The sequence below is a fragment of the Helianthus annuus genome, chromosome 11 (genome assembly GCF_002127325.2).
Source record: "Helianthus annuus cultivar XRQ/B chromosome 11, HanXRQr2.0-SUNRISE, whole genome shotgun sequence".
Taxonomy (NCBI): Eukaryota; Viridiplantae; Streptophyta; class Magnoliopsida; order Asterales; family Asteraceae; genus Helianthus; species Helianthus annuus.
The window spans coordinates 170,971,237-170,991,397 of record NC_035443.2 but is presented as its reverse complement, the minus strand read 5'-3'; the positions used below and the strand labels follow the sequence as shown (position 1 = coordinate 170,991,397).

General features: G+C 39.0%; 1 protein-coding gene across 1 annotated transcript; it reads left to right on the top strand.

The window, feature by feature from the left end:
- The first annotated feature begins 15,271 nt into the window (after positions 1 to 15,271).
- Positions 15,272 to 16,732, top strand: LOC110914302. Its single transcript, XM_022159103.1, has one exon. It carries the CDS (start codon positions 15,272 to 15,274, stop codon positions 16,730 to 16,732), a length of 1,461 nt encoding a protein of 486 aa, XP_022014795.1.
- Positions 16,733 to 20,161: the final 3,429 nt, after the last annotated feature.

Below are 20,161 nucleotides of genomic sequence, written 5' to 3'. Positions count from 1 at the left end.
ACATGTTAGATGACGAGTTCGAGGACGTGTTGGAAGAAGGTTTAGGCCCCATCCCGTGGTACCATCCTCGCCGCTCACCCAACGCTTCCTGATACGGGGCAATTGGTGGACCCTCACCGCTCCATTCACTTGTGGCCTGTTGTATGTTCCGATGCATTTTACGAAGATGATTAAATATATATGTGTATATGTATATATTTGTTATAGAAAATAATACTTAAAAGAAATACTTACATAATTTTGTTCAGCAACCGGATCAACCCAATTCCCTTGATTGTCCGTGTGGGTTTTAGCATACGTAGGTACCCAATCCATCTCCTGTTTAACATTAAACTTAGATTAGATATTAAATAAACAAAAGCTTACACACACGCACACATACATAAAACATTACATTTTTATAGGCGGTGCTACCGTACGACGACGTCCCCCCACGGTATGGGAATGGTTGTTTCTCGCGTACTAGTGTGTTGGCCTTGCTTCTTTTAATATATTTTGTGTCCCGAAAACCTTCGATGGTTCTCAACCAGTTATCATAGGGCATATCCGGGGGATGGTATGCCCTTGCGCTCGCAATATCACTTGTAACCTCCCTTGCTCTTAAATAATTTTTTAGCGTCGTACTTGCGGTCAGAGTACCGCTTCATAAGCACAACCCTAATACCACCCGTCAATTCTTTGGCCTCTAAATCACGTTCCACTTCATCAAAATTGAAATTTTCCTACAAATTAAATAAAAAAGTTAAAATATCATATATAAATTAGATTTACATGTGCTTAAATGTTTGATAAAATTTTATGCATATAACTTATTTACCCGTAAGTGGTTCATGAGGGCATCCTTGTAGTGTTATTCAACGTTATCCCATCCAATTTTATCGAACGGGATGGTCCGCCACATATACAGGCCGGCCTCCCGTGAAAACATATATCTTGATTTACCAACAGGAGTATACGTGACCTGTCTGTCAAACGTAAGCGATACAGGCCCCCCCGCTTTTACCAGACGCCTTAGTTTCTCGTTTTTGGCTTTCCCCCTAACCTTCTTTGGGGGAACCGCTGCAATTAAAACAAAAATAATTAGTAACAACATTTATAATATATAAAATATAAGGACTACAAAATAATTTAGTAAAAGACTTACCGTCTGTCTCGTGTGTGCCATGAAATCCACCGGGAGGAATCAGTGGATCACCAGCGCTGTCACCCCCATGTCCCCAGGGGGGCCACATCCGCCATAAGATAAGCGAATATCAGCAATACCGAAAACATAATCCCTATAAAGTTACAAATGTTACAGCATGTGTATCTAATAGAAATTAAGGGAATGTACAACAAGTGTAAGTCAAATTCAAATAAATATTTCAAACAAGTCTTTATCAATTACAAATCAATATAAATTACAATAACTTTTCTTTTAGTCAGACTCCACATAATCGGGATCATCCTCATCACAATCAGCCTCGACCTCATCACAATCAGTCTCGACCTCAAACATATAAATATAAATGTTTTCAAACCTAAACACAAACATATTAATTATCAAACTTAAACTTTTTTTTCAAACCTACACATAAACAACATTCAAATTATCATCTCAAATATATTTTTTTCTCAAACCGAAACATAAACATAGAAATTATCAACTTAAACATATTTTTTTTTCAAACATGACCAAACACACATTTTGACCAAAACCACATCATTTAATCATACTTACATACACATTTGCATACTTTATACAAACATACATACTAACATACACATTTTTCACCAACATACTAACATACACCTACATACATACATTCATTCATAGACTTACATGCCCACATACATGCTTACATACACCTACATACACCTACATACACAAATACATACACCTACATATACTCATTTTCACCAAATACACCTACATTATACATTTTCACAATCATTTACATACAAACATACATCCTTACATACACCTACATACACATACATACACCTACATACACAAATACATACACCTAGATATACTCATTTTCACCAAATACACCTACATTATACATTTTCACAAACATTTACATACAAACATACATCCTTACATACACCTACGCACACATACATACACCTACATACACAAATACATACACCTACATATACTCATTTTCACCAAATACACCTAGATTCAACATTTTCACAAACATTTACATACAGACATACATCCTTCCATACACATTTACATAACTAAACAAAAAATTATACAATTTCTAAACTTTGAAAAAATTCATATAAAACTAACCATAATTTCAAGTTTTCAAGTAGATGTAGACCGCGGAGACAAGGTGGTGACCGGAGAAGTGATGGTGGTGACCAGAGAGGTGATGGTGATGAGCCGATTTCTCTACCGTAAACAAAAAAACACACAAAAATTATAAACTATAACATGTATATAACAAAATAGTGAAGAAATTTGACAAGATTCAAACTTAAACTAACCGAATTTGAAGAAATTTGCCAGAATCCGTCGCTTAAGAGAAGAAGAAAAGGGGGTAAAATGAGGAAAGAGGGAAAAAAGCCCGCTGTAAAGGGTTTATTTCGTTCGAGTATTACAGGCGACAGCTTGTCGCCGCTATTAGTTCACCGTCGCCGTTATTGGTTGAATCTGGATAAGATATCAGTGGCTGGGGTTTGATGAGGGTCAACAGTTCTTTAGCGGAGATAACTCGTCGCCGCTAATACCCTAATTACTGTCGCCGCTATTGGTTCTTAAGTCACCAACCGTTGGATCAGGGTAAGGATCAACGGCTGGGGATTGATGGTAGGTGGTGGGACGCGGATCGACTAATAGCGGCGATGTTTGGCCTGTCGCCGCTATTGCCGTCGCCGCTAAAGGTATTCTTTTCTGGTACCACTGTGGTCAGAACCCTTGATGAACAATGATAAACACAATGATAGAACAATAGAATTCTGAAAGAACGATTAATATTGAATATGATTGTGATACAAGTGATTCTGATTCAGTAGTACATGGATGATTACAATTTGAAATCTAATGCCTATTTATACTAATCTGAAAGGTGTGATCCAATAGACATGTCTCTTCACGAACGGTTGTGTCTTTTGATCTTGTGGCTCTTAATTGATTTGAAGAGGTGTGTCGCTTCCTTCTGTGCTTGTTGCCGTCGATCAGCAGATGCCCCAAAGGGATGTGTCGATTCCTTTAAGGGTGTTGGTTATAACCTTTCATCTTTACACCTTTAGTCCCCGAACTTCGTAACCTCCTTTAAATATAATCTAAACTAACTATTAGCTAATTACTTAACAACCCTCGTACTTTAGGATGTGAGGGATTAAAACTTCAATTAAGGCCTAAACCATCAGAACCAAAGCACGACAGTCTCACGAGACAGGTCGACGTCAACTATACAGACAAGAAGCATATTAGGGAGTCAAGACTCAGATTGTTGGTCATACGCTTCCACAAATAGAAAGCGGCCCAAACGGCTAACAATAAGAATTCACACGAGTAATATATATGCATTTTTTTTGTTTAGGTACACACTCAACTCTCTTACTCAATACTTTCATCTCCATCATACATATACATATACATATACATATACATATACATATACATATACATATACATATACGTATACGTATACATATACGTATACATATACGTATACATATACGTATACATATACGTATACATATACATATACATATACGTATACATATACGTATACATATACATATACATATACATATACATATACATATACATATACATATACATATACATATACATATACATATACATATACATATACATATACATATACATATACATATACATATACTTATTCTCATTCCGTATAGGTTGATAACAGAGAACCTAATCTTTTTTAAACAAAAAAGAACTAATGCAGCTTATGCTAGGTATAACGGATCATAAAAAACATTGTAATTTTTAGTAATCTTTTCAAAACCATACTAACAAAGTGAGTACAAATAAAACCGGTTTATTTAAAGACAATCATATAAAATTGATAGAAATCGTTGATTTTGTAGCACCAAACACTTAAGGGCCAACTAAGCAAGCAAAGGTTTTGGAGTCATGTTTCTTTGGCTTAGAACCCTCAAATCATAAAAAAAAGTAAATTTATACGTATGTATTAAGGTTTTTAAGATGGTTTACGACGGAGTTTGTAGTCGAAAAATTATGTACACACAGATGATATAGAATCATAAGATCGAACGCAAAATAGTTTTGTTCACTACAAGAACGTCCCACTTTTACCGGCGACACCTTTAGCGGCGACAGGCCAGCTGTCGCCGCTATTGGTCGATCCGCGTCAACCCTATTCCCCAGCCGTTGATCAATATTCTGATCTAACGGTTGGGGATTCCAGAAGCAATACCAGCGACCAGAGATCATTAATAGCGGCGACGGGCTGTCTCCGCTAAAAGTTTGTGGCCCACTTTAATCCCTAGCCACAGAAATCTTATCCTCTTTAACCCTAGTTAGCTTATTACCGGCGACGTATCAGTTAGTAGCGGCGACAAGTGTGTCGCCGGTATTGCTCTGTCCGTAAAACCACAGACAGCGCCTTTTCCTTCCCTCCTACTTCATTTCCCCCCCATTTTCTCTGCGAACCACCGCCGCTACACCGCGTTTTTTGCCCAAATCGGTGAGTTTAACTTTGTTTTTCTTAAATCTCTTCTCTATTTTGTTATTTACATGTTATAGGCTTTAATTTTTGCTCGTTTTTGGGTATATTTGTGTTTATGGAAGAATATTCGGATCACCACCATCTCTTCTCCGGTCACAACCGAAACTTCTCTGGCACCACCTCGTCTCAGCGGTCTTAGTCTACTTGAAACTTGAAAAAAACGGTTAGTTTTATATATTTTTTTTAAAGATTAGAAATTTTATAATTTTTGGTTTAGGAAGTAAATATGTTGGTGAAAATGTGTACGTTAGTATGTATAATTTTGACGACTTATGTTAGTATGTATAATTCTAAAATGTGTATGTTAGTATGTATAATTTTTAGTTTAGGATGTAAATATGTTTAGAAATTGTATAATTTTTAGTTTAGGATGTAAATTGTATTGTTTTTAGTTTAGAATTGTATAATTTTTAGTTTAGGATGTAAATAAGTGTATGAATGAATGTATGTATGTAGGTGTATGTTAGTATGTTGGTGAAAAATGTGTATGTTAGTATGTATGTTTGTATAAAGTATGCAAATGTGTATGTAAGGATGAATGTTTGTATGTCAAATGTATAATGTAGGTGTATTTAAAAAAAATGAGTATATGAAACTCTATTTATTTGTGTATTTAGGTGTATGTAAGCATGTATGTGGGTATGTAAGTGTATGAATGATTGTATTTATGTAGGTGTATGTTACTATGTTGGTGAAAAATGTGTATGTTAGTATGTATGTTTGTATAAAGTATGCAAATGTATATGTAAGGATGATTGTTTTGTATGTCAAATGTATAATGTAGGTGTATTTGGAGAAAATGAGTATATGAAACTCTATTTATTTGTGTATTTAGGTGTATGTAAGAATGTATGTGGGTATGTAAGTGTATGAATGAATGTATTTATGTAGGTGTATGTTAGTATGTTGGTGAAAAATGTGTATGTTAGTATGTATGTTTGTATAAAGTATGCAAATGTGTATGTAAGGATGAATGTTTGTATGTCAAATGTATAATGTAGGTGTATTTGACAAATATATATTAGTTAGGAAATGCCCGCCAAAATTGAAATCATCATTTAAAACGTAACGAACATAGAAGTATAATGTAGGTGTATTTGACAAATATATATTAGTTAGGAAATGCCTCTTTATATTAAAATCATCATTTAAAACATAACGAACATAGAAAATACCCGCCAAAATTGAAATCATCATTTCAAACATAACGAGCTAAGAAAACACCCAATCGAAATTGAAATCATGATTTAAAACATAACATTCCGCCCAAAATTTAAAACAATCATTAAGAACATAACAAGCTTAAAAAATTGTGCCCGTGTTTGAATTAATCATTTTAAACATAGCGAGCTTAGAAATACTTGCCCGAAATTGATTTAGAAATTAATTTCGGGTTGTCCCCGTTTATCTTGGGACTGCTTTTTGAATACTTTATCTCATTTAGGATGTGAATGTGTATTACATGATTGTTTGTTTAAGAAGGATTCGGTTATCATTTTCTCTTTGCTCCTCGGGTATATATATCATTACATATATACTTGGGAGCTAAGAGGAAATGTTGCCGAATTTTTCTTAAACAAACAATCATGTAATACACATTCACATATGAGATAAAGTGTTCAAAAAGTGGGTTTAGCAGCCTACCCTTGTCTTGTTAATCCTAAATTAGATTTTCTTTCAGTTGCATAATGCCTATCGATAAAAGTTGGATTGATTCCCCACGTCATTCACCTCACTACAAGCAAGGACTCGAGTCATTTATCGAGATGTGTGAAAGAGTGATAAAAAACCACGATGAAGTTAGATGTCCGTGTACCCAATGTAAAAATTCCGGCTTAATAACTATGGCAGAAATGAAATACCATTTGCGTATTAACAGTTTTTGGAAGGAATACACTTCGTGGACCTATCACAGGGACACGATTCCAATTGCACAAGTAAACGATGTTGCGCCACAAGACGGTATGGTAAACGTTATTGAAGACATTAGGGGGGAGCGTATGGAAGAAGATACATACCTTAACCAAGAGAACTCGAATGGAGATAGTAGCGGTGTTGTTGATGATTTTGAAGACCTGATAAAGGAAGCTGAAACAGAATTATATCCTGGTTGTACTAAGTTCTCTTCTATCGACTTTTTAGCAAAGCTTTTGAATATAAAGGATACGTACCATTTTCAAAATGAAGGAGTAGATCGACTCCTCTCGTTGTTGCGAGAGTCAATGCCAGAAGGCAACAAGATTCCCCCTTCGTATTATGTAGCTTAGAAGACATTTAAGAATATTGATTTGGCATATGAGATGATAGATGTGTGCACAAATGATTGTGCTCTCTTTTGGAAAGAAAACGAGTCCTTGCAAAATTGTCCCGTTTGTAATGAGAGTCGATGGGTCGATAAAGACACAAAAGGCACGAAGGTGGCTCGTAAGGTGTTGCGATACTTTCCTTTGACGCCTAGACTACGACGTTTGTATTGTTCAAGGCACACAGCGAAAGATATGATATGGCATAGTACCGGACGATCGGAAGATGGGACTATGCGTCATCCAGTTGATGGATCTGCATGGCAAGACTTTGATAAAAAGTACCCAAACTTCGCGATGGAGCCACGAAATGTTCGCTTAGGGCTTGCAGCTGACGGTTTTAATCCCTTTAACAACGGTAGTTGATGTGCGTGAAGTGTGTTATATTTTTTGATATATATTTAAGCCCTTTTTACACTTTTAGCCAAGTTTTAAATTTATAAAACACGATATTTACTAACACTAAACACACATATGGGCAAGTGCACCCATCGTGGACGTAGTATAGTGTTGGTAAGATACCGAGGTCGTCCAAGGACACAAGAGCTTTTAATACCGGTTTATCCTCAACGTATAATCAAATCAAAAAGTGAGAAAAATGTTTTAAACTAAGAAAAATAAAAACTAACTAAATGCTGAAAAATAAAATAAAATAAAAACAGATAGACAAGATGAATCACTTGGATCCGACACGTGTGTTAGTATAACCTTTGATTATTTTCGCACTTTTGCACTTGTTTAAGAGATTATCTTAGTTATTGTAGTAGGCCCCTCTTTTGAAGGCGACGTTACCCTCAACCCAGTAGTTTGAGTCAGCAAGGATACAATCCTAAAGGGTCGGATTATTGAAAGATAATGAATTAAGTTATTAATGCAAATTGTGGTAGGCCCCGCTTTTGGCGGTGACGTTACCCTCGGCTAAGTAGTCTGAGTCAGCAGGGATACAGTCCTAAATAGCCGGGTTATAGTATTAATAGTAGTTAACTTATGAGGGGGTCAAAGAGTTTGGATCCCCGCCATCCAATACCTATGGGCATTGAAGGAGATCCTACTAATTTTGACCCAGGTCCCAAACAGGACCTCTAAACGCTGAACAAGGGCAAGACCCTTACCAAACCGTTCCCTTAACCCCCGACCAGGTAGCCAACATACCTCCATATAGACCGTGTAGATATGAATGGTGAAAATCTTTTATTTTATATAGACAGTAAAATAATGCCAAGACACCACGGACAAACGATAAGGAAAGATCACCTTCAACATAAGTAACTAGTTATTAAAGTCATTAATACAAAACCAAATAAAAAGTGCAAAAGATTAAAAATAAAAAGTATTATACTAAACACTTGTCTTCACCAAGTGATGTAAGAGACTTAGGGAAACATGGCCTTGAATGTCAAGAACTCTTACGATCAATCTTGGATCCCGAGACGACTCACACACTCTACGATGGACAATGGATGATGGTGGTGGATGATGGTGTTATGGTGGTGGTGGGTGGTGGATGAAGTGTGAGAGAGGTGGTGTGCCAAGGGATGAAATGGAATGAAGCCAAGCACCCCTATTTATAGGCTGAACAGAAGGCTGGGCACGGCCCCGTGTCCGCTGGACACGCCCCCGTGCCTGTCTGACATTCTCTCTCTTCATTAATTGTAATTCGCAATTACAATTAATGCGCCTGCTGTACTTTCACCACGCCCCCGTGCCCGCTGGACACGGCCCGGTGGAAGGCAATGGAAGCTTCTAATGGTTTGTCTTTTCTGCTGCTTCCTGGGCACGGCCCCGTGTCCGCTGGACACGGGGCGTGTTCAGTCTTCTGTTTTCTCTTCTTTGCCTTGGGAGGTGCCGTTGAGGGTCCGGGCAGTCTACTTTTGTTCCTTTTCTTGTATTTATGCTAGAATTAGTTGTCTTTTTGCTTCTTTTGTGATTTTGAGCTCATTTCGTCCTGAAAATACAAAAGGAAGACAAAAACACTCTTTTTCCAACATTAGTACTTAAAAAGGGTTAGTTTTATGCCTTAATTGATGTGATTTATATGTTGCATTTTACACACATCAAATACCCCCACACTTGAACTTTTGCTTGTCCTCAAGCAAAACTCTTTAAATGTGGCTTACACTCCCAAATGGAATAGGTAGAAGAGAAAGTTTTTAGCTTGTCCTAGAGTGTCGGGAATCCAAGGTCTTTGTAAGTTTTATTTTTATTTATTTACAATCCTATTCGTTATGATTTATTTTGAACGTTTCATAAGATAAATTACTTATTTGGGCATAGCATGCCTTATTAAAATTCCATTTATATACAAGTTCACATACCTCACGGGGGATCACTCAACACTCGGCCGAAGGTGTATATTTTTAGTGAATCACTCGAGAGCGGCATGGAACTTACGCCTTCCATAGGCTTGCCACGCAATCAATCCTCCTCCTTTTTAACTTTTTACCTTTGTAAATATCAAGAGGACTTTTGGGGTGAAGGGTTAGGCTTGGGTTAAAGGTGGATGGTTTGTGTTAGTGGTTAGTAAAAGGGTGAAAATCGTAAAAAGCGTCGGTTTTCGTAAAATACCTTGTCTTTAGCGACTTTTTATTTTGAAGTATTTCTCCAAACAAGCTTTTATATAGCTTTTGTTTGTTTTTGACTTCATCATTTTTTTTTCATCACATAAAAAGGCGAGTTTACGAAGAACCGAGCTTGTTACTAAAATAAAGGGTGAAAAATAAAAAGGGTTTTTGGTGGGTAAAAGGGTTTTGGGGTAATGAAATGAAAGGTTTAGGCTCAAAGGGGCTATCTAGGAGGATTTTGGGTAGGTGGTAAAAAAAATGAAAAATAATGGTTTTGAAAGAAAAATGGTTAGTCCTAATGCCTCCATCATTTACTTACTTGGGTTTAAGTTGGTAAGGACCGGGAATGTATTGTTGTGGCAAGTTCTAGATTTGTAAGAACCAAGCGGCTATTCACACAAGAAACGAAAAATGAGCATTTAGTCTAAATATGTATATTTTTATGCTCAATAAAGGCTCAAAACTCACTTTTGTGGGAATGGGTTTTTAATGTGATCAAGTATATATAATCGAATTTTTAACTAGACTTGTTATACCGTTTCATAATTTTCTTATGTTGGTTCTTTGTTATCACGACGCTATCGATTGTAAACTTGTAAAAAATATAACCTTTTTAGAACTTGTTATTCCCAACTTAAACTAAGACAAGTAAAAAAAAATGAAAAAGATTTTGAAAAAGTTTGGGGTGTTTAGCGGTTCCAATAGAGTTTTGTGTAAGGCTTGTGTTTAGGATTTGCAAAATTCAAGGTTTTAGCATCCCCCCCCCCCACACTTAAATTACACATTGTCCTCAATGTGTCCAAAAATAAGGTTTTTGGTTGATTAGGATGTGTAAAAGTGGTTTAAAAAGCAAAGATTTTTGTTACTGGCATCCTGGACACGGCCCCGTGGTGACCGGGCACGGCCCCGTGGTCAAGTGCCAGTAACAAAAGCTAGAGAATTGAAACAGAAGCCTGGACACGGGGGCGTGTCCGCTGAACACGGCCCGTGTCCAGTTACCTGAACTGGGTGTTTTTCTGCAGGGGGCTCAGCACGGGGCCGTGTTGGTTGGGCACGGCCCGTGTTGAGCCTTCTGTGATGGAGATTTGTGTCGGGTTGCTCTGTTCTTTGTGCATGGTTCCATTTTTCTCGTTCCCTTTTTCATCCATTACCACCATGAGTGTGTTTTATTCTGCAAAATAAGACTAAAAGATTAAACTAAACTAAGGATAGTTCCGCGGAATGCCTCCGTGGTGCGCCACGTTTATAAAGGTCCTTGGCTAGACCCGATTCGAGGTTATATATTTTCTGAGTGGGATGCTTTGCGTCCCATGTTACACCGTCGGAGAGCAGCATCCAAGCTCGAATCAATAACCTTAATGTAATTGACCGGGTCGTCATCTTCTATTCTCTTCCCAACTCCGAATTTCACTTCATCATCCCCATACCTCAAGGTGAGTGTCCCGTCATTCATATCCACCACTGCTTGGGCTGTGGCAAGGAAGGGTCTCCCTAATATAAGGGGGACCTCGGTGTCTTCCTCCATATCGAGTATGACAAAGTCAGCTGGATAAACAAATCTGCTTACCTTTACCAAGACATTCTCGATGACACCTTGTGGGAATTTGACGGATCGATCAGCGAGTTGTATGCTCATTTTTGTAGGGCTCGTGGTTCCCAAGCCGAGCCTTTTGAACATTGACGAGGGCATGAGGTTAATGCTAGCTCCTAGGTCGGCTAAGGCATTGCGAACGGGTGATTCCCCTATTGAGCATGGAATCGTGAAGCTTCCGGGATCGATTTTCTTTTGGGGAAGTTTATTGAGCACGAGGGCAGAGCATTCTTCGCCTAAATTAACTAATTGCAAATTTTCAATTTTTCTCTTATGCGTAAGGAAGTCCCTCATGAATTTAGAGTATTTGGGCATTTGGGTTAGGACTTCGATAAACGGAATATTGACGTGCAATTGTTTTAACAGACTTTCGAATTTTGCGAATTGCTCATTTGTCTTTTGACGAATTAACCTACCGGGGTACGGAACTCGAGGAGCCTTGGTCGGCTCTGGTGATGGAGGAGAGTTCTTCTCTTGTAGAGGTGTCGGTGCTGTTTCTTCCGTTGGCGGTGGCACTTCTGCAGGCCCTACGGTGCGGTTTCGTAGTGTGATGAGGTGAACTTGCGCCTTTGGGTTTGTTTCGGTATTGCTAGGTAATGCGCCTTGCGGTCTCTCGGAAAAATTTTGAGCTATTTGATTTAATTGTTTTTCTATGTTTTGAATGCTAGCTTGTTGATTTCTAAAATTAGATTCTAATTGTAGAAATCTTTCCGAGTTTTTCTTATCAGTGTCCGAGACGAGGCGAGATATAGTATCTTCGAGCCTTTCTCGTCCACCTGGTTGTTGAGTGAAATTTTGTGACTCATTCCTTGGTTGCTGAAAGTTTGTTCGTTGGGTTTGTTGGTTACTACTATTGCCGGGTTCCCTCCAACCAAGGTTTGGGTGGTTTCGCCATCCTTGGTTGTAAGTTCCCGTTGGAGGACCCGACGGCCTAGGTCTATTATCAATGTAGTTTACCATTTCTTGTTGATCGTCTGTTTCTTTCATGCAACTCCAATTTTCATGTGACCCACCACACCCTTCACAAGCCATAACCGAGACTGTTTATGTCATTTCCAATTTTTTTATCTTTGAAGAAAGAGCCTCGATTTGGGCTTGTAAAGAAGTGCTTTCATCGACCTTATGGGCGCCCGGGGCGATAGACTTATTTCCCCGGGGGGTGTGCCATTGAAAATTGGTTTGAGCAATTTCCTCAATTTGATTATATATTTCGTGTGGGCGTCGATTACCTAAAAGTCCCCCGGAGCTAGAATCAAGTGTCTGCCTAGTGTGTGGCAACAATCCATTATAGAAGGTGGATACTTGTTGCCATATTGCGAGGCCGTGATGGGGACACTTGCGTAATAGCTACTTGAACCTTTCCCAAGTTTCATATAAGGATTCCCCGTCCTCTTGTGAATATGTATTAATTTCAGCCATTAACTTAGCAGTTTTAGAAGGAGGGAAATACTTATATAGAAATTTTTGGGCTAGTTCATCCCAGGTGTTTACCGATCCAGCTGGGAGGGTGTTGAGCCAAGCTTTTGCTCGGTCTTTTTGTGAGAAGGGAAACATACGGAGGCGGATGGCATCGTTTGATGCTCCATTGATCCGAAAGGTATCACATATTTCCAAGAAATTAGTTATATGTAGATGGGGATCCTCGTCCGCAAGCCCATGGAAGGTTGCGGAGTTTTGGAGCATTTGTATCAAATGTGGCCGAAGTTCGAAGTTATTGGCTTCGACATTCGGAGCATTGATAGCGGCGCCTAGATTACCTACGGTGGGTCGTAGATAATCCATAAGGGTACGTTGGTCCGCCATTGGAGGTGGATTACCCGAAACCTTCTCTTGGTTTTTGGCTTTTAACCTTTTTCTGAGAAAGCGTTCGGGTTCTTCTAGTGGTTCTTTTATGTCTTTATTGGAACTGGAGCTCATACACTACGTGAGGGTGGCGTCGGGTTCCAAGTCCTGCAATAAAAACAAAAAAGAATGTTGGTCAGAAGGTTCACCACGGCCCCGTGTTGAGCGAACACGGCCCGTGGTCGGAATTTCAGTGATTGTTTTCCAGATCCCAGTTACTGGAAGTTGGACACGGCCCCGTGTTGCATCGGCATGGCCCCGTGGTCAGCCTTCTGTAACTTGGAAAACAAAAACTGCCAGTGACGATGCTAAACACGGCCCGTGTCCGACCAGGCACGGCCCCGTGTTGAGCTCTGCAGAAGCTGAAAATCTAAAAAAAAATCCTAAAAAATTAAAGAAAAATAAAAATATGATTAGGCCGTTGATTCCTAACTTTCTTAAAATCCTTGTGTCCCCGGCAACGGCGCCAAAAACTTGATGTGCGTGAAGTGTGTTATATTTTTTGATATATATTTAAGCCCTTTTTACACTTTTAGCCAAGTTTTAAATTTATAAAACACGATATTTACTAACACTAAACACACATATGGGCAAGTGCACCCATCGTGGACGTAGTATAGTGTTGGTAAGATACCAAGGTCGTCCAAGGACACAAGAGCTTTTAATACCGGTTTATCCTCAACGTCTAATCAAATCAAAAAGTGAGAAAAATGTTTTAAACTAAGAAAAATAAAAACTAACTAAATGCTGAAAAATAAAATAAAATAAAAACAGATAGACAAGATGAATCACTTGGATCCGACACGTGTGTTAGTATAACCTTTGATTATTTTCGCACTTTTGCACTTGTTTAAGAGATTATCTTAGTTATTGTAGTAGGCCCCTCTTTTGAAGGCGACGTTACCCTCAACCCAGTAGTTTGAGTCAGCAAGGATACAATCCTAAAGGGTCGGATTATTGAAAGATAATGAATTAAGTTATTAATGCAAATTGTGGTAGGCCCCGCTTTTGGCGGTGACGTTACCCTCGGCTAAGTAGTCTGAGTCAGCAGGGATACAGTCCTAAATAGCCGGGTTATAGTATTAATAGTAGTTAACTTATGAGGGGGTCAAAGAGTTTGGATCCCCGCCATCCAATACCTATGGGCATTGAAGGAGATCCTACTAATTTTGACCCAGGTCCCAAACAGGACCTCTAAACGCTGAACAAGGGCAAGACCCTTACCAAACCGTTCCCTTAACCCCCGACCAGGTAGCCAACATACCTCCATATAGACCGTGTAGATATGAATGGTGAAAATCTTTTATTTTATATAGACAGTAAAATAATGCCAAGACACCACGGACAAACGATAAGGAAAGATCACCTTCAACATAAGTAACTATTATTAAAGTCATTAATACAAAACCAAATAAAAAGTGCAAAAGATTAAAAATAAAAAGTATTATACTAAACACTTGTCTTCACCAAGTGATGTAAGAGACTTAGGCAAACAAGGCCTTGATTGTCAAGAACTCTTACGATCAATCTTGGATCCCGAGACGACTCACACACTCTACGATGGACAATGGATGATGGTGGTGGATGATGGTGTTATGGTGGTGGTGGGTGGTGGATGAAGTGTGAGAGAGGTGGTGTGCCAAGGGATGAAATGGAATGAAGCCAAGCACCCCTATTTATAGGCTGAACAGAAGGCTAGGCACGGCCCCGTGTGCGCTGGACACGCCCCCGTGCCCGTCTGACATTCTCTTTCTTCATTAATTGTAATTCGCAATTACAATTAATGCGCCTGCTGTACTTTCACCACGCCCCCGTGCCCGCTGGACACGGCCCCGTGGTAGGCAATGGAAGCTTCTACTGGTTTGTCTTTTCTGCTACTTCCTGGGCACGGCCCCGTGTCCGCTGGACACGGTCGTGTTCAGTCTTCTGTTTTCTCTTCTTTGCCTTGGGAGGTGCCGTTGAGGGTCCGGACAGTCTATTTTTGTTCCTTTTCTTGTATTTATGCTAGAATTAGTTGTCTTTTTGCTTCTTTTGTGATTTTGAGCTCATTTCGTCCTGAAAATACAAAAGGAAGACAAAAACATTCTTTTTCCAACATTAGTACTTAAAAAGGGTTAGTTTTATGCCTTAATTGATGTGATTTATATGTTGCATTTTACACACATCAGTAGTGGATCCTCGACTCATAGCACGTGGCCGGTTATACTCACCACATATAATCTGCCTCCCTGGCTATGCATGCGAGAGTCCACATTCATGTTGACCTTGTTGATTCCTGGCCCTAAATCACCGGGGAAAGACATGGACGTTTTCCTTAGACCGTTAGTGGATGAGCTTAAGCAATTGTGGCAGACAGGTGTACGTACTAAAGACGCAGCAACAAACACCTACTTCACAATGAAGGCGGCGTTGTTATGGACCATAAATGACTTTCCAGCCCGTAGTAGCCTATCAGGTTGGAGCGGACAAGGCTACATGGCATGCCCAACTTGTAACCAAGACACTCCTTCAATACGTGTAACTGGTAAATGTGCTTATGTTGGTCATCGCCGGTTCTTAGATGCCAACCATCCTTGGAGAACAAGTCTCGACTTTAACGGGAGACCCGAGACACGAGACCCTCCGAGACAGTTTAGCCCAGCTGACATAGAAGCTCAACTAGGTCGTTTAATTAATCGTCTACCAGGCAAGCATCCAGATTTTGGAGGTAGGAGGATAACCCGGTCAGATTTCGAGTTGAACTGGTCCAAAAGAAGCATATTTTTTGACCTTGAGTATTGGTCTTCTCTGCAGCTGAAACATAACTTAGATGTAATGCATATAGAGAAAAATATGTGCGACAGCTTGCTCGGTACTCTTCTGATGAACGATAAGAGCAAAGGCACGCCAAATGCGCGGTCCGACTTGGAAAAACTAAATATTCGGCCGCCACAATGGCTGAAACAATCGGGTGGCAAGTTCTTAAGTCCCCACCCAAAGTACTCATTCAAGTCCGATGATCGAAAACTTTTTTGTCAGTTTATAAAAAATGTTAAATTACCAGATGGGTTTGGATCTAATATTAGTAAGAGGGTGACAGATAACAATGCTAACATTACTGGGTTGAAATCTCATGACTGTCATATCCTCATGCAACGTTTGATACCGATTGGGGTTAGAGGGCTTTTGACTAAAGATACATCTACACCAATAGTAGACCTTTGTATGTTCTTTAAGCAACTTTGCTCTAGAACACTATCGGTGGATGATATGAAGAAAGCAAAGGATGACATTGTTACCATCTTATGCAAGTTAGAGATGATCTATCCACCTGCGTTTTTTGACATTATGGTTCATTTACTTGTGCATTTACCTGATGAAGCGATTGCGGGTGGTCCAGTAGCTTTTAGATGGATGTATCCATTTGAAAGGTACATGAAAAAACTAAAGAACTATGTTAAAAACTCGGCAAGGCCTGAAGGTTGTATAGCTGAATGTTATGTGTTTGAAGAAGCTCTAACATTTTGTTCAATGTACCTTAAAGATGTTCAGACTAAGTTCAATCGCCCAGATAGAAACGATGATGTCGTTGTTGAAAAAAGAAAGTTATGGGTGTTTGAGTCCAAATGTCGTTATGTTGGCGCAAGAAAGGAGAAATATCTATCATTCATCGAAAAAAGTAAGATGGAATGGTTTGTCCTCGAAAACTGCGCAGAAGTTAGGGAGTACATGAAGTGAGTGCTTCTATCTTTAACATTTCATAATCTGTTAATTGGTATTTTTCGTTCCTTTCTTATATTTGTCATCAATGTAGTGAATTCAAACATACACATCCCCATGATCTTAAAACCAAATTTCCGGGATGGTTTCTCCATAAGGTATAATACATATATAACACTTATTACTCTATACTTGCTAGGTAATACATATATAACAAACATTATTACTATATATTTGTTAGGTCCATTCGATGAAAACATAAAATTCTCCAGAATTCCACCCGGAGTTGTATGCTCTTTCAATTTGTGCGAAAATGACTGCTTACACTTACACTGCTTGCATAGTCAACGGTGTTAGGTTTAAGACACTTGAACGTGATGCAAAATGCGCAACGCAAAACTCTGGGGTGGAAGTGGTTGGAGAGAACAGTGTGAAATTTTATGGCCAATTAGAAGAAATTATTGAGTTGCGTTATACAAATGATTATTCCACTGTCCTATTTCGGTGCAAGTGGTTTGATACTCAAAGGGGTGTAAACCATGACAATAATATCACCAGTATAAGCACTGAACATGAATGGGACAAAGACGATCAACTCATATTTTCTTCGCAAGCCAAACAAGTGTTCTTCATCCAAGAAACGTCTCGAAACCAAAAAAATAAACATAGGTGGGTAGTCGAAAATGTTAATCATCGAAGAATTTGGGATCGGCCATTAAGTGATGACCGCGTCAATAAGGTTCAAAATGTTGGCAAACGCTTAGAAGATAGTGACGTTGTTGACAACAACTCTTCATCTGATTGTCCACTTGTCATTGACTTGACCCAATACTTTCAAATTGGATATTCTCATGTTACTGCGGGTGAGCCTTCAATTGAAGTTGATCCCCCAACGGCCACCGTCGATGAAGTGTTTGAAGTCGAGACTGATTCTGATGAGGTCGAGGCTGATTATGATGAGGATGATCCCGATTATGTGGAGTCTGACTAAAAGAAAAGTTATTGTAATTTTTATTGATTTGTAATTGATAAACACTTGTTTGAAATATTTATTTGAATTTGAGTTACACTTGTTGTACTTTCCCTTAATTTGTATTAGATACACATGCTGTAACATTTGTAACTTTATAGGGATTATGTTTTCGATACTGTTGATATTCGCGTATCTGATGGCTGATGTGGCCCCCTGGGGACATGGGGGTGACGGCGCTGGTGATCCACCGATTCCTCCTGGTGGATTTCGTGGCACACACGAGACAGACGGTAAGTCTTTTACTAAATTATTTTGTAGTCCTTATATTTTATATATTATAAATGTTGTTACTAATTATTTTTGTTTTAATTGCAGCGGTTCCCCCGAAGAGGGTTAGGGGGAAAGCAAAAAACGAGAAACTAAGGCGTCTGGTAAAAGCGGGGGGGCCTGTATCGCTTACGTTTGACAGGCAGGTGACGTATACCCCTGTTGGTAAAACAAGGGATATGTTTTCACGGGAGGCCGGCCTGTATATGTGGCGGTCCATCCCCTTCGATAAAATTGGATGGGATAACGTTGAACAACATTACAAGGATGCCCTCATGAACCACTTACGGGTAAATAACTTATATGCATAAAATTTTATCAAATATTTAAGCACATGCAAATCTAATTTATATATGATATTTTAACTTTTTTATTTAATTTGTAGAAAAATTTCAATTTTGATGAAGTGGAACGTGATATAGAGGCCAAAAACTTGACGGGTGGCATTAGGGCTGTGCTTATGAAGCGGTACTCTGACCGCAAGTACGATGCTAAAAAATTATTTAAGAGCAAGGGAGGTTACAATGATCTTGAGAGTGCAAGGGCATTCCATCCCAAGGATATGCCCTATGTAACTGGTTGAGAACCATCGAAGGTTTCCGGGAAGCTAAATATATTAAAAGAAGCGAGGCCAACACACTAGTACGCGAGAAACAACAATTCCCATACCGTGGGGGGACATCTTCGTACGGTAGCACCGCCTATAAAAATGTAATGTTTTATGTATGTGTGCGTGTGTGTAAGCTTTTGTTTATTTAATGTCTAATCTAAGTTTAATGTTAAACAGGATATGGATTGGGTACCTACGTATGCTAAAACCCACACGGACAATCAAGGGAATTGGGTTGATCCGGTTGCTGAACAAAATTACGTAAGTATTTCTTTTAAGTATTATTTTCTATAACAAATATATATATATATATACACACACATATATTTAATCATCTTCGTAAAATACAGCGGAACATACAACATGCCACTAGTGAATGGAGCGGTGAGGGTCCGCCAATTGCCCCGTATCAGGAAGCGTTGGGTGAGCGGCGAGGATGGTACCGCGGGATGGGGCCTAAACCTTCTTCCAACACGTCCTCGCACTCGTCATCTAACATGTCGTCTTCGCAAGCTCGGACGCAAGAACCCTTTTCCGAGGTAAACTGCGCAATTTAAAAAATGACAAACGAACGCATGTTTCCTTGTTAAATATATGTTGGTAGCGTTAATTAATATGCTAATATACGTTTTGCTATCTATTATTGTAGGATTTTGTTAACAGCTTATTCCAAACCCCGTCATTTTTTAACCAACTTAACAACTATCTTGCTTCACAAGGAAAAGGAAAAGGAAAGTCAAAAGACTACGATTCTGACAACTTATTCGATAATGAATCCGACGATGAACCCAACGATAACGATGACGATGAGTGACTTGTTTTTAATGTATGCTTTGGATTTAATTAAACGTTGTAGGATATAATGTACAACTTAATTAAACGTAGCTTTTAATTATATTACCTTTAGTATATGTTGATTATGTTCATTGCGTATGCTTGCGTTGTTTAAAAATAGGCAGGTTTTGTTTTTTCGGCCGTAAAACTGGCTGGGCAGCTGTATATACAGCTGCTGTATTAAAAAAAAAAAAACAGACTTTTAGCGGCGACACGTGTCGCCGCTATTGCTCTTCTCCCTTTACCGACGAAAGTCAACACCGGCGACACTTTTAGCGACGACATCTGTCGTCGCTAAAAGTGCAGCATCAATACCGGCGACAGCAATCATTACCGGCGACAACCGGTCAATAGCGGCCCAGCAATACCGGCGACGCTTTACCGGCGACATGTCGCCGCTAATAGTCAATAGCGGCGACAAAAGGGGTCAATACCGGCGACAACCGTCGCCGCTAAAGGTGCCATGTTCTTGTAGTGGTTCTTTATAAGAAGGGCCATATTTTTTTTATTCCCTTTAAATCTTAAAAACCTTAGAGCCGGCATGTTTAAAAAACCTTAGCCATGAGGGCAACTAAATGACTTTGGTTTCACTTGTAATAAATACAATACAAATTGCACCTAAGAAATCTTCAAACGTACTTCCAAAGAAATGGAAAGTGTAAAAGTGTGGAAATTATGTAATTAATTTAACTAGCAGTTCAAA

Coding starts and splice junctions, on each gene's coding strand:
- LOC110914302 (XM_022159103.1), top strand. CDS start 15,272: ATGTTGACCTTGTTGATTCCTGGCCCTAAATCACCGGGGAAAGACATG.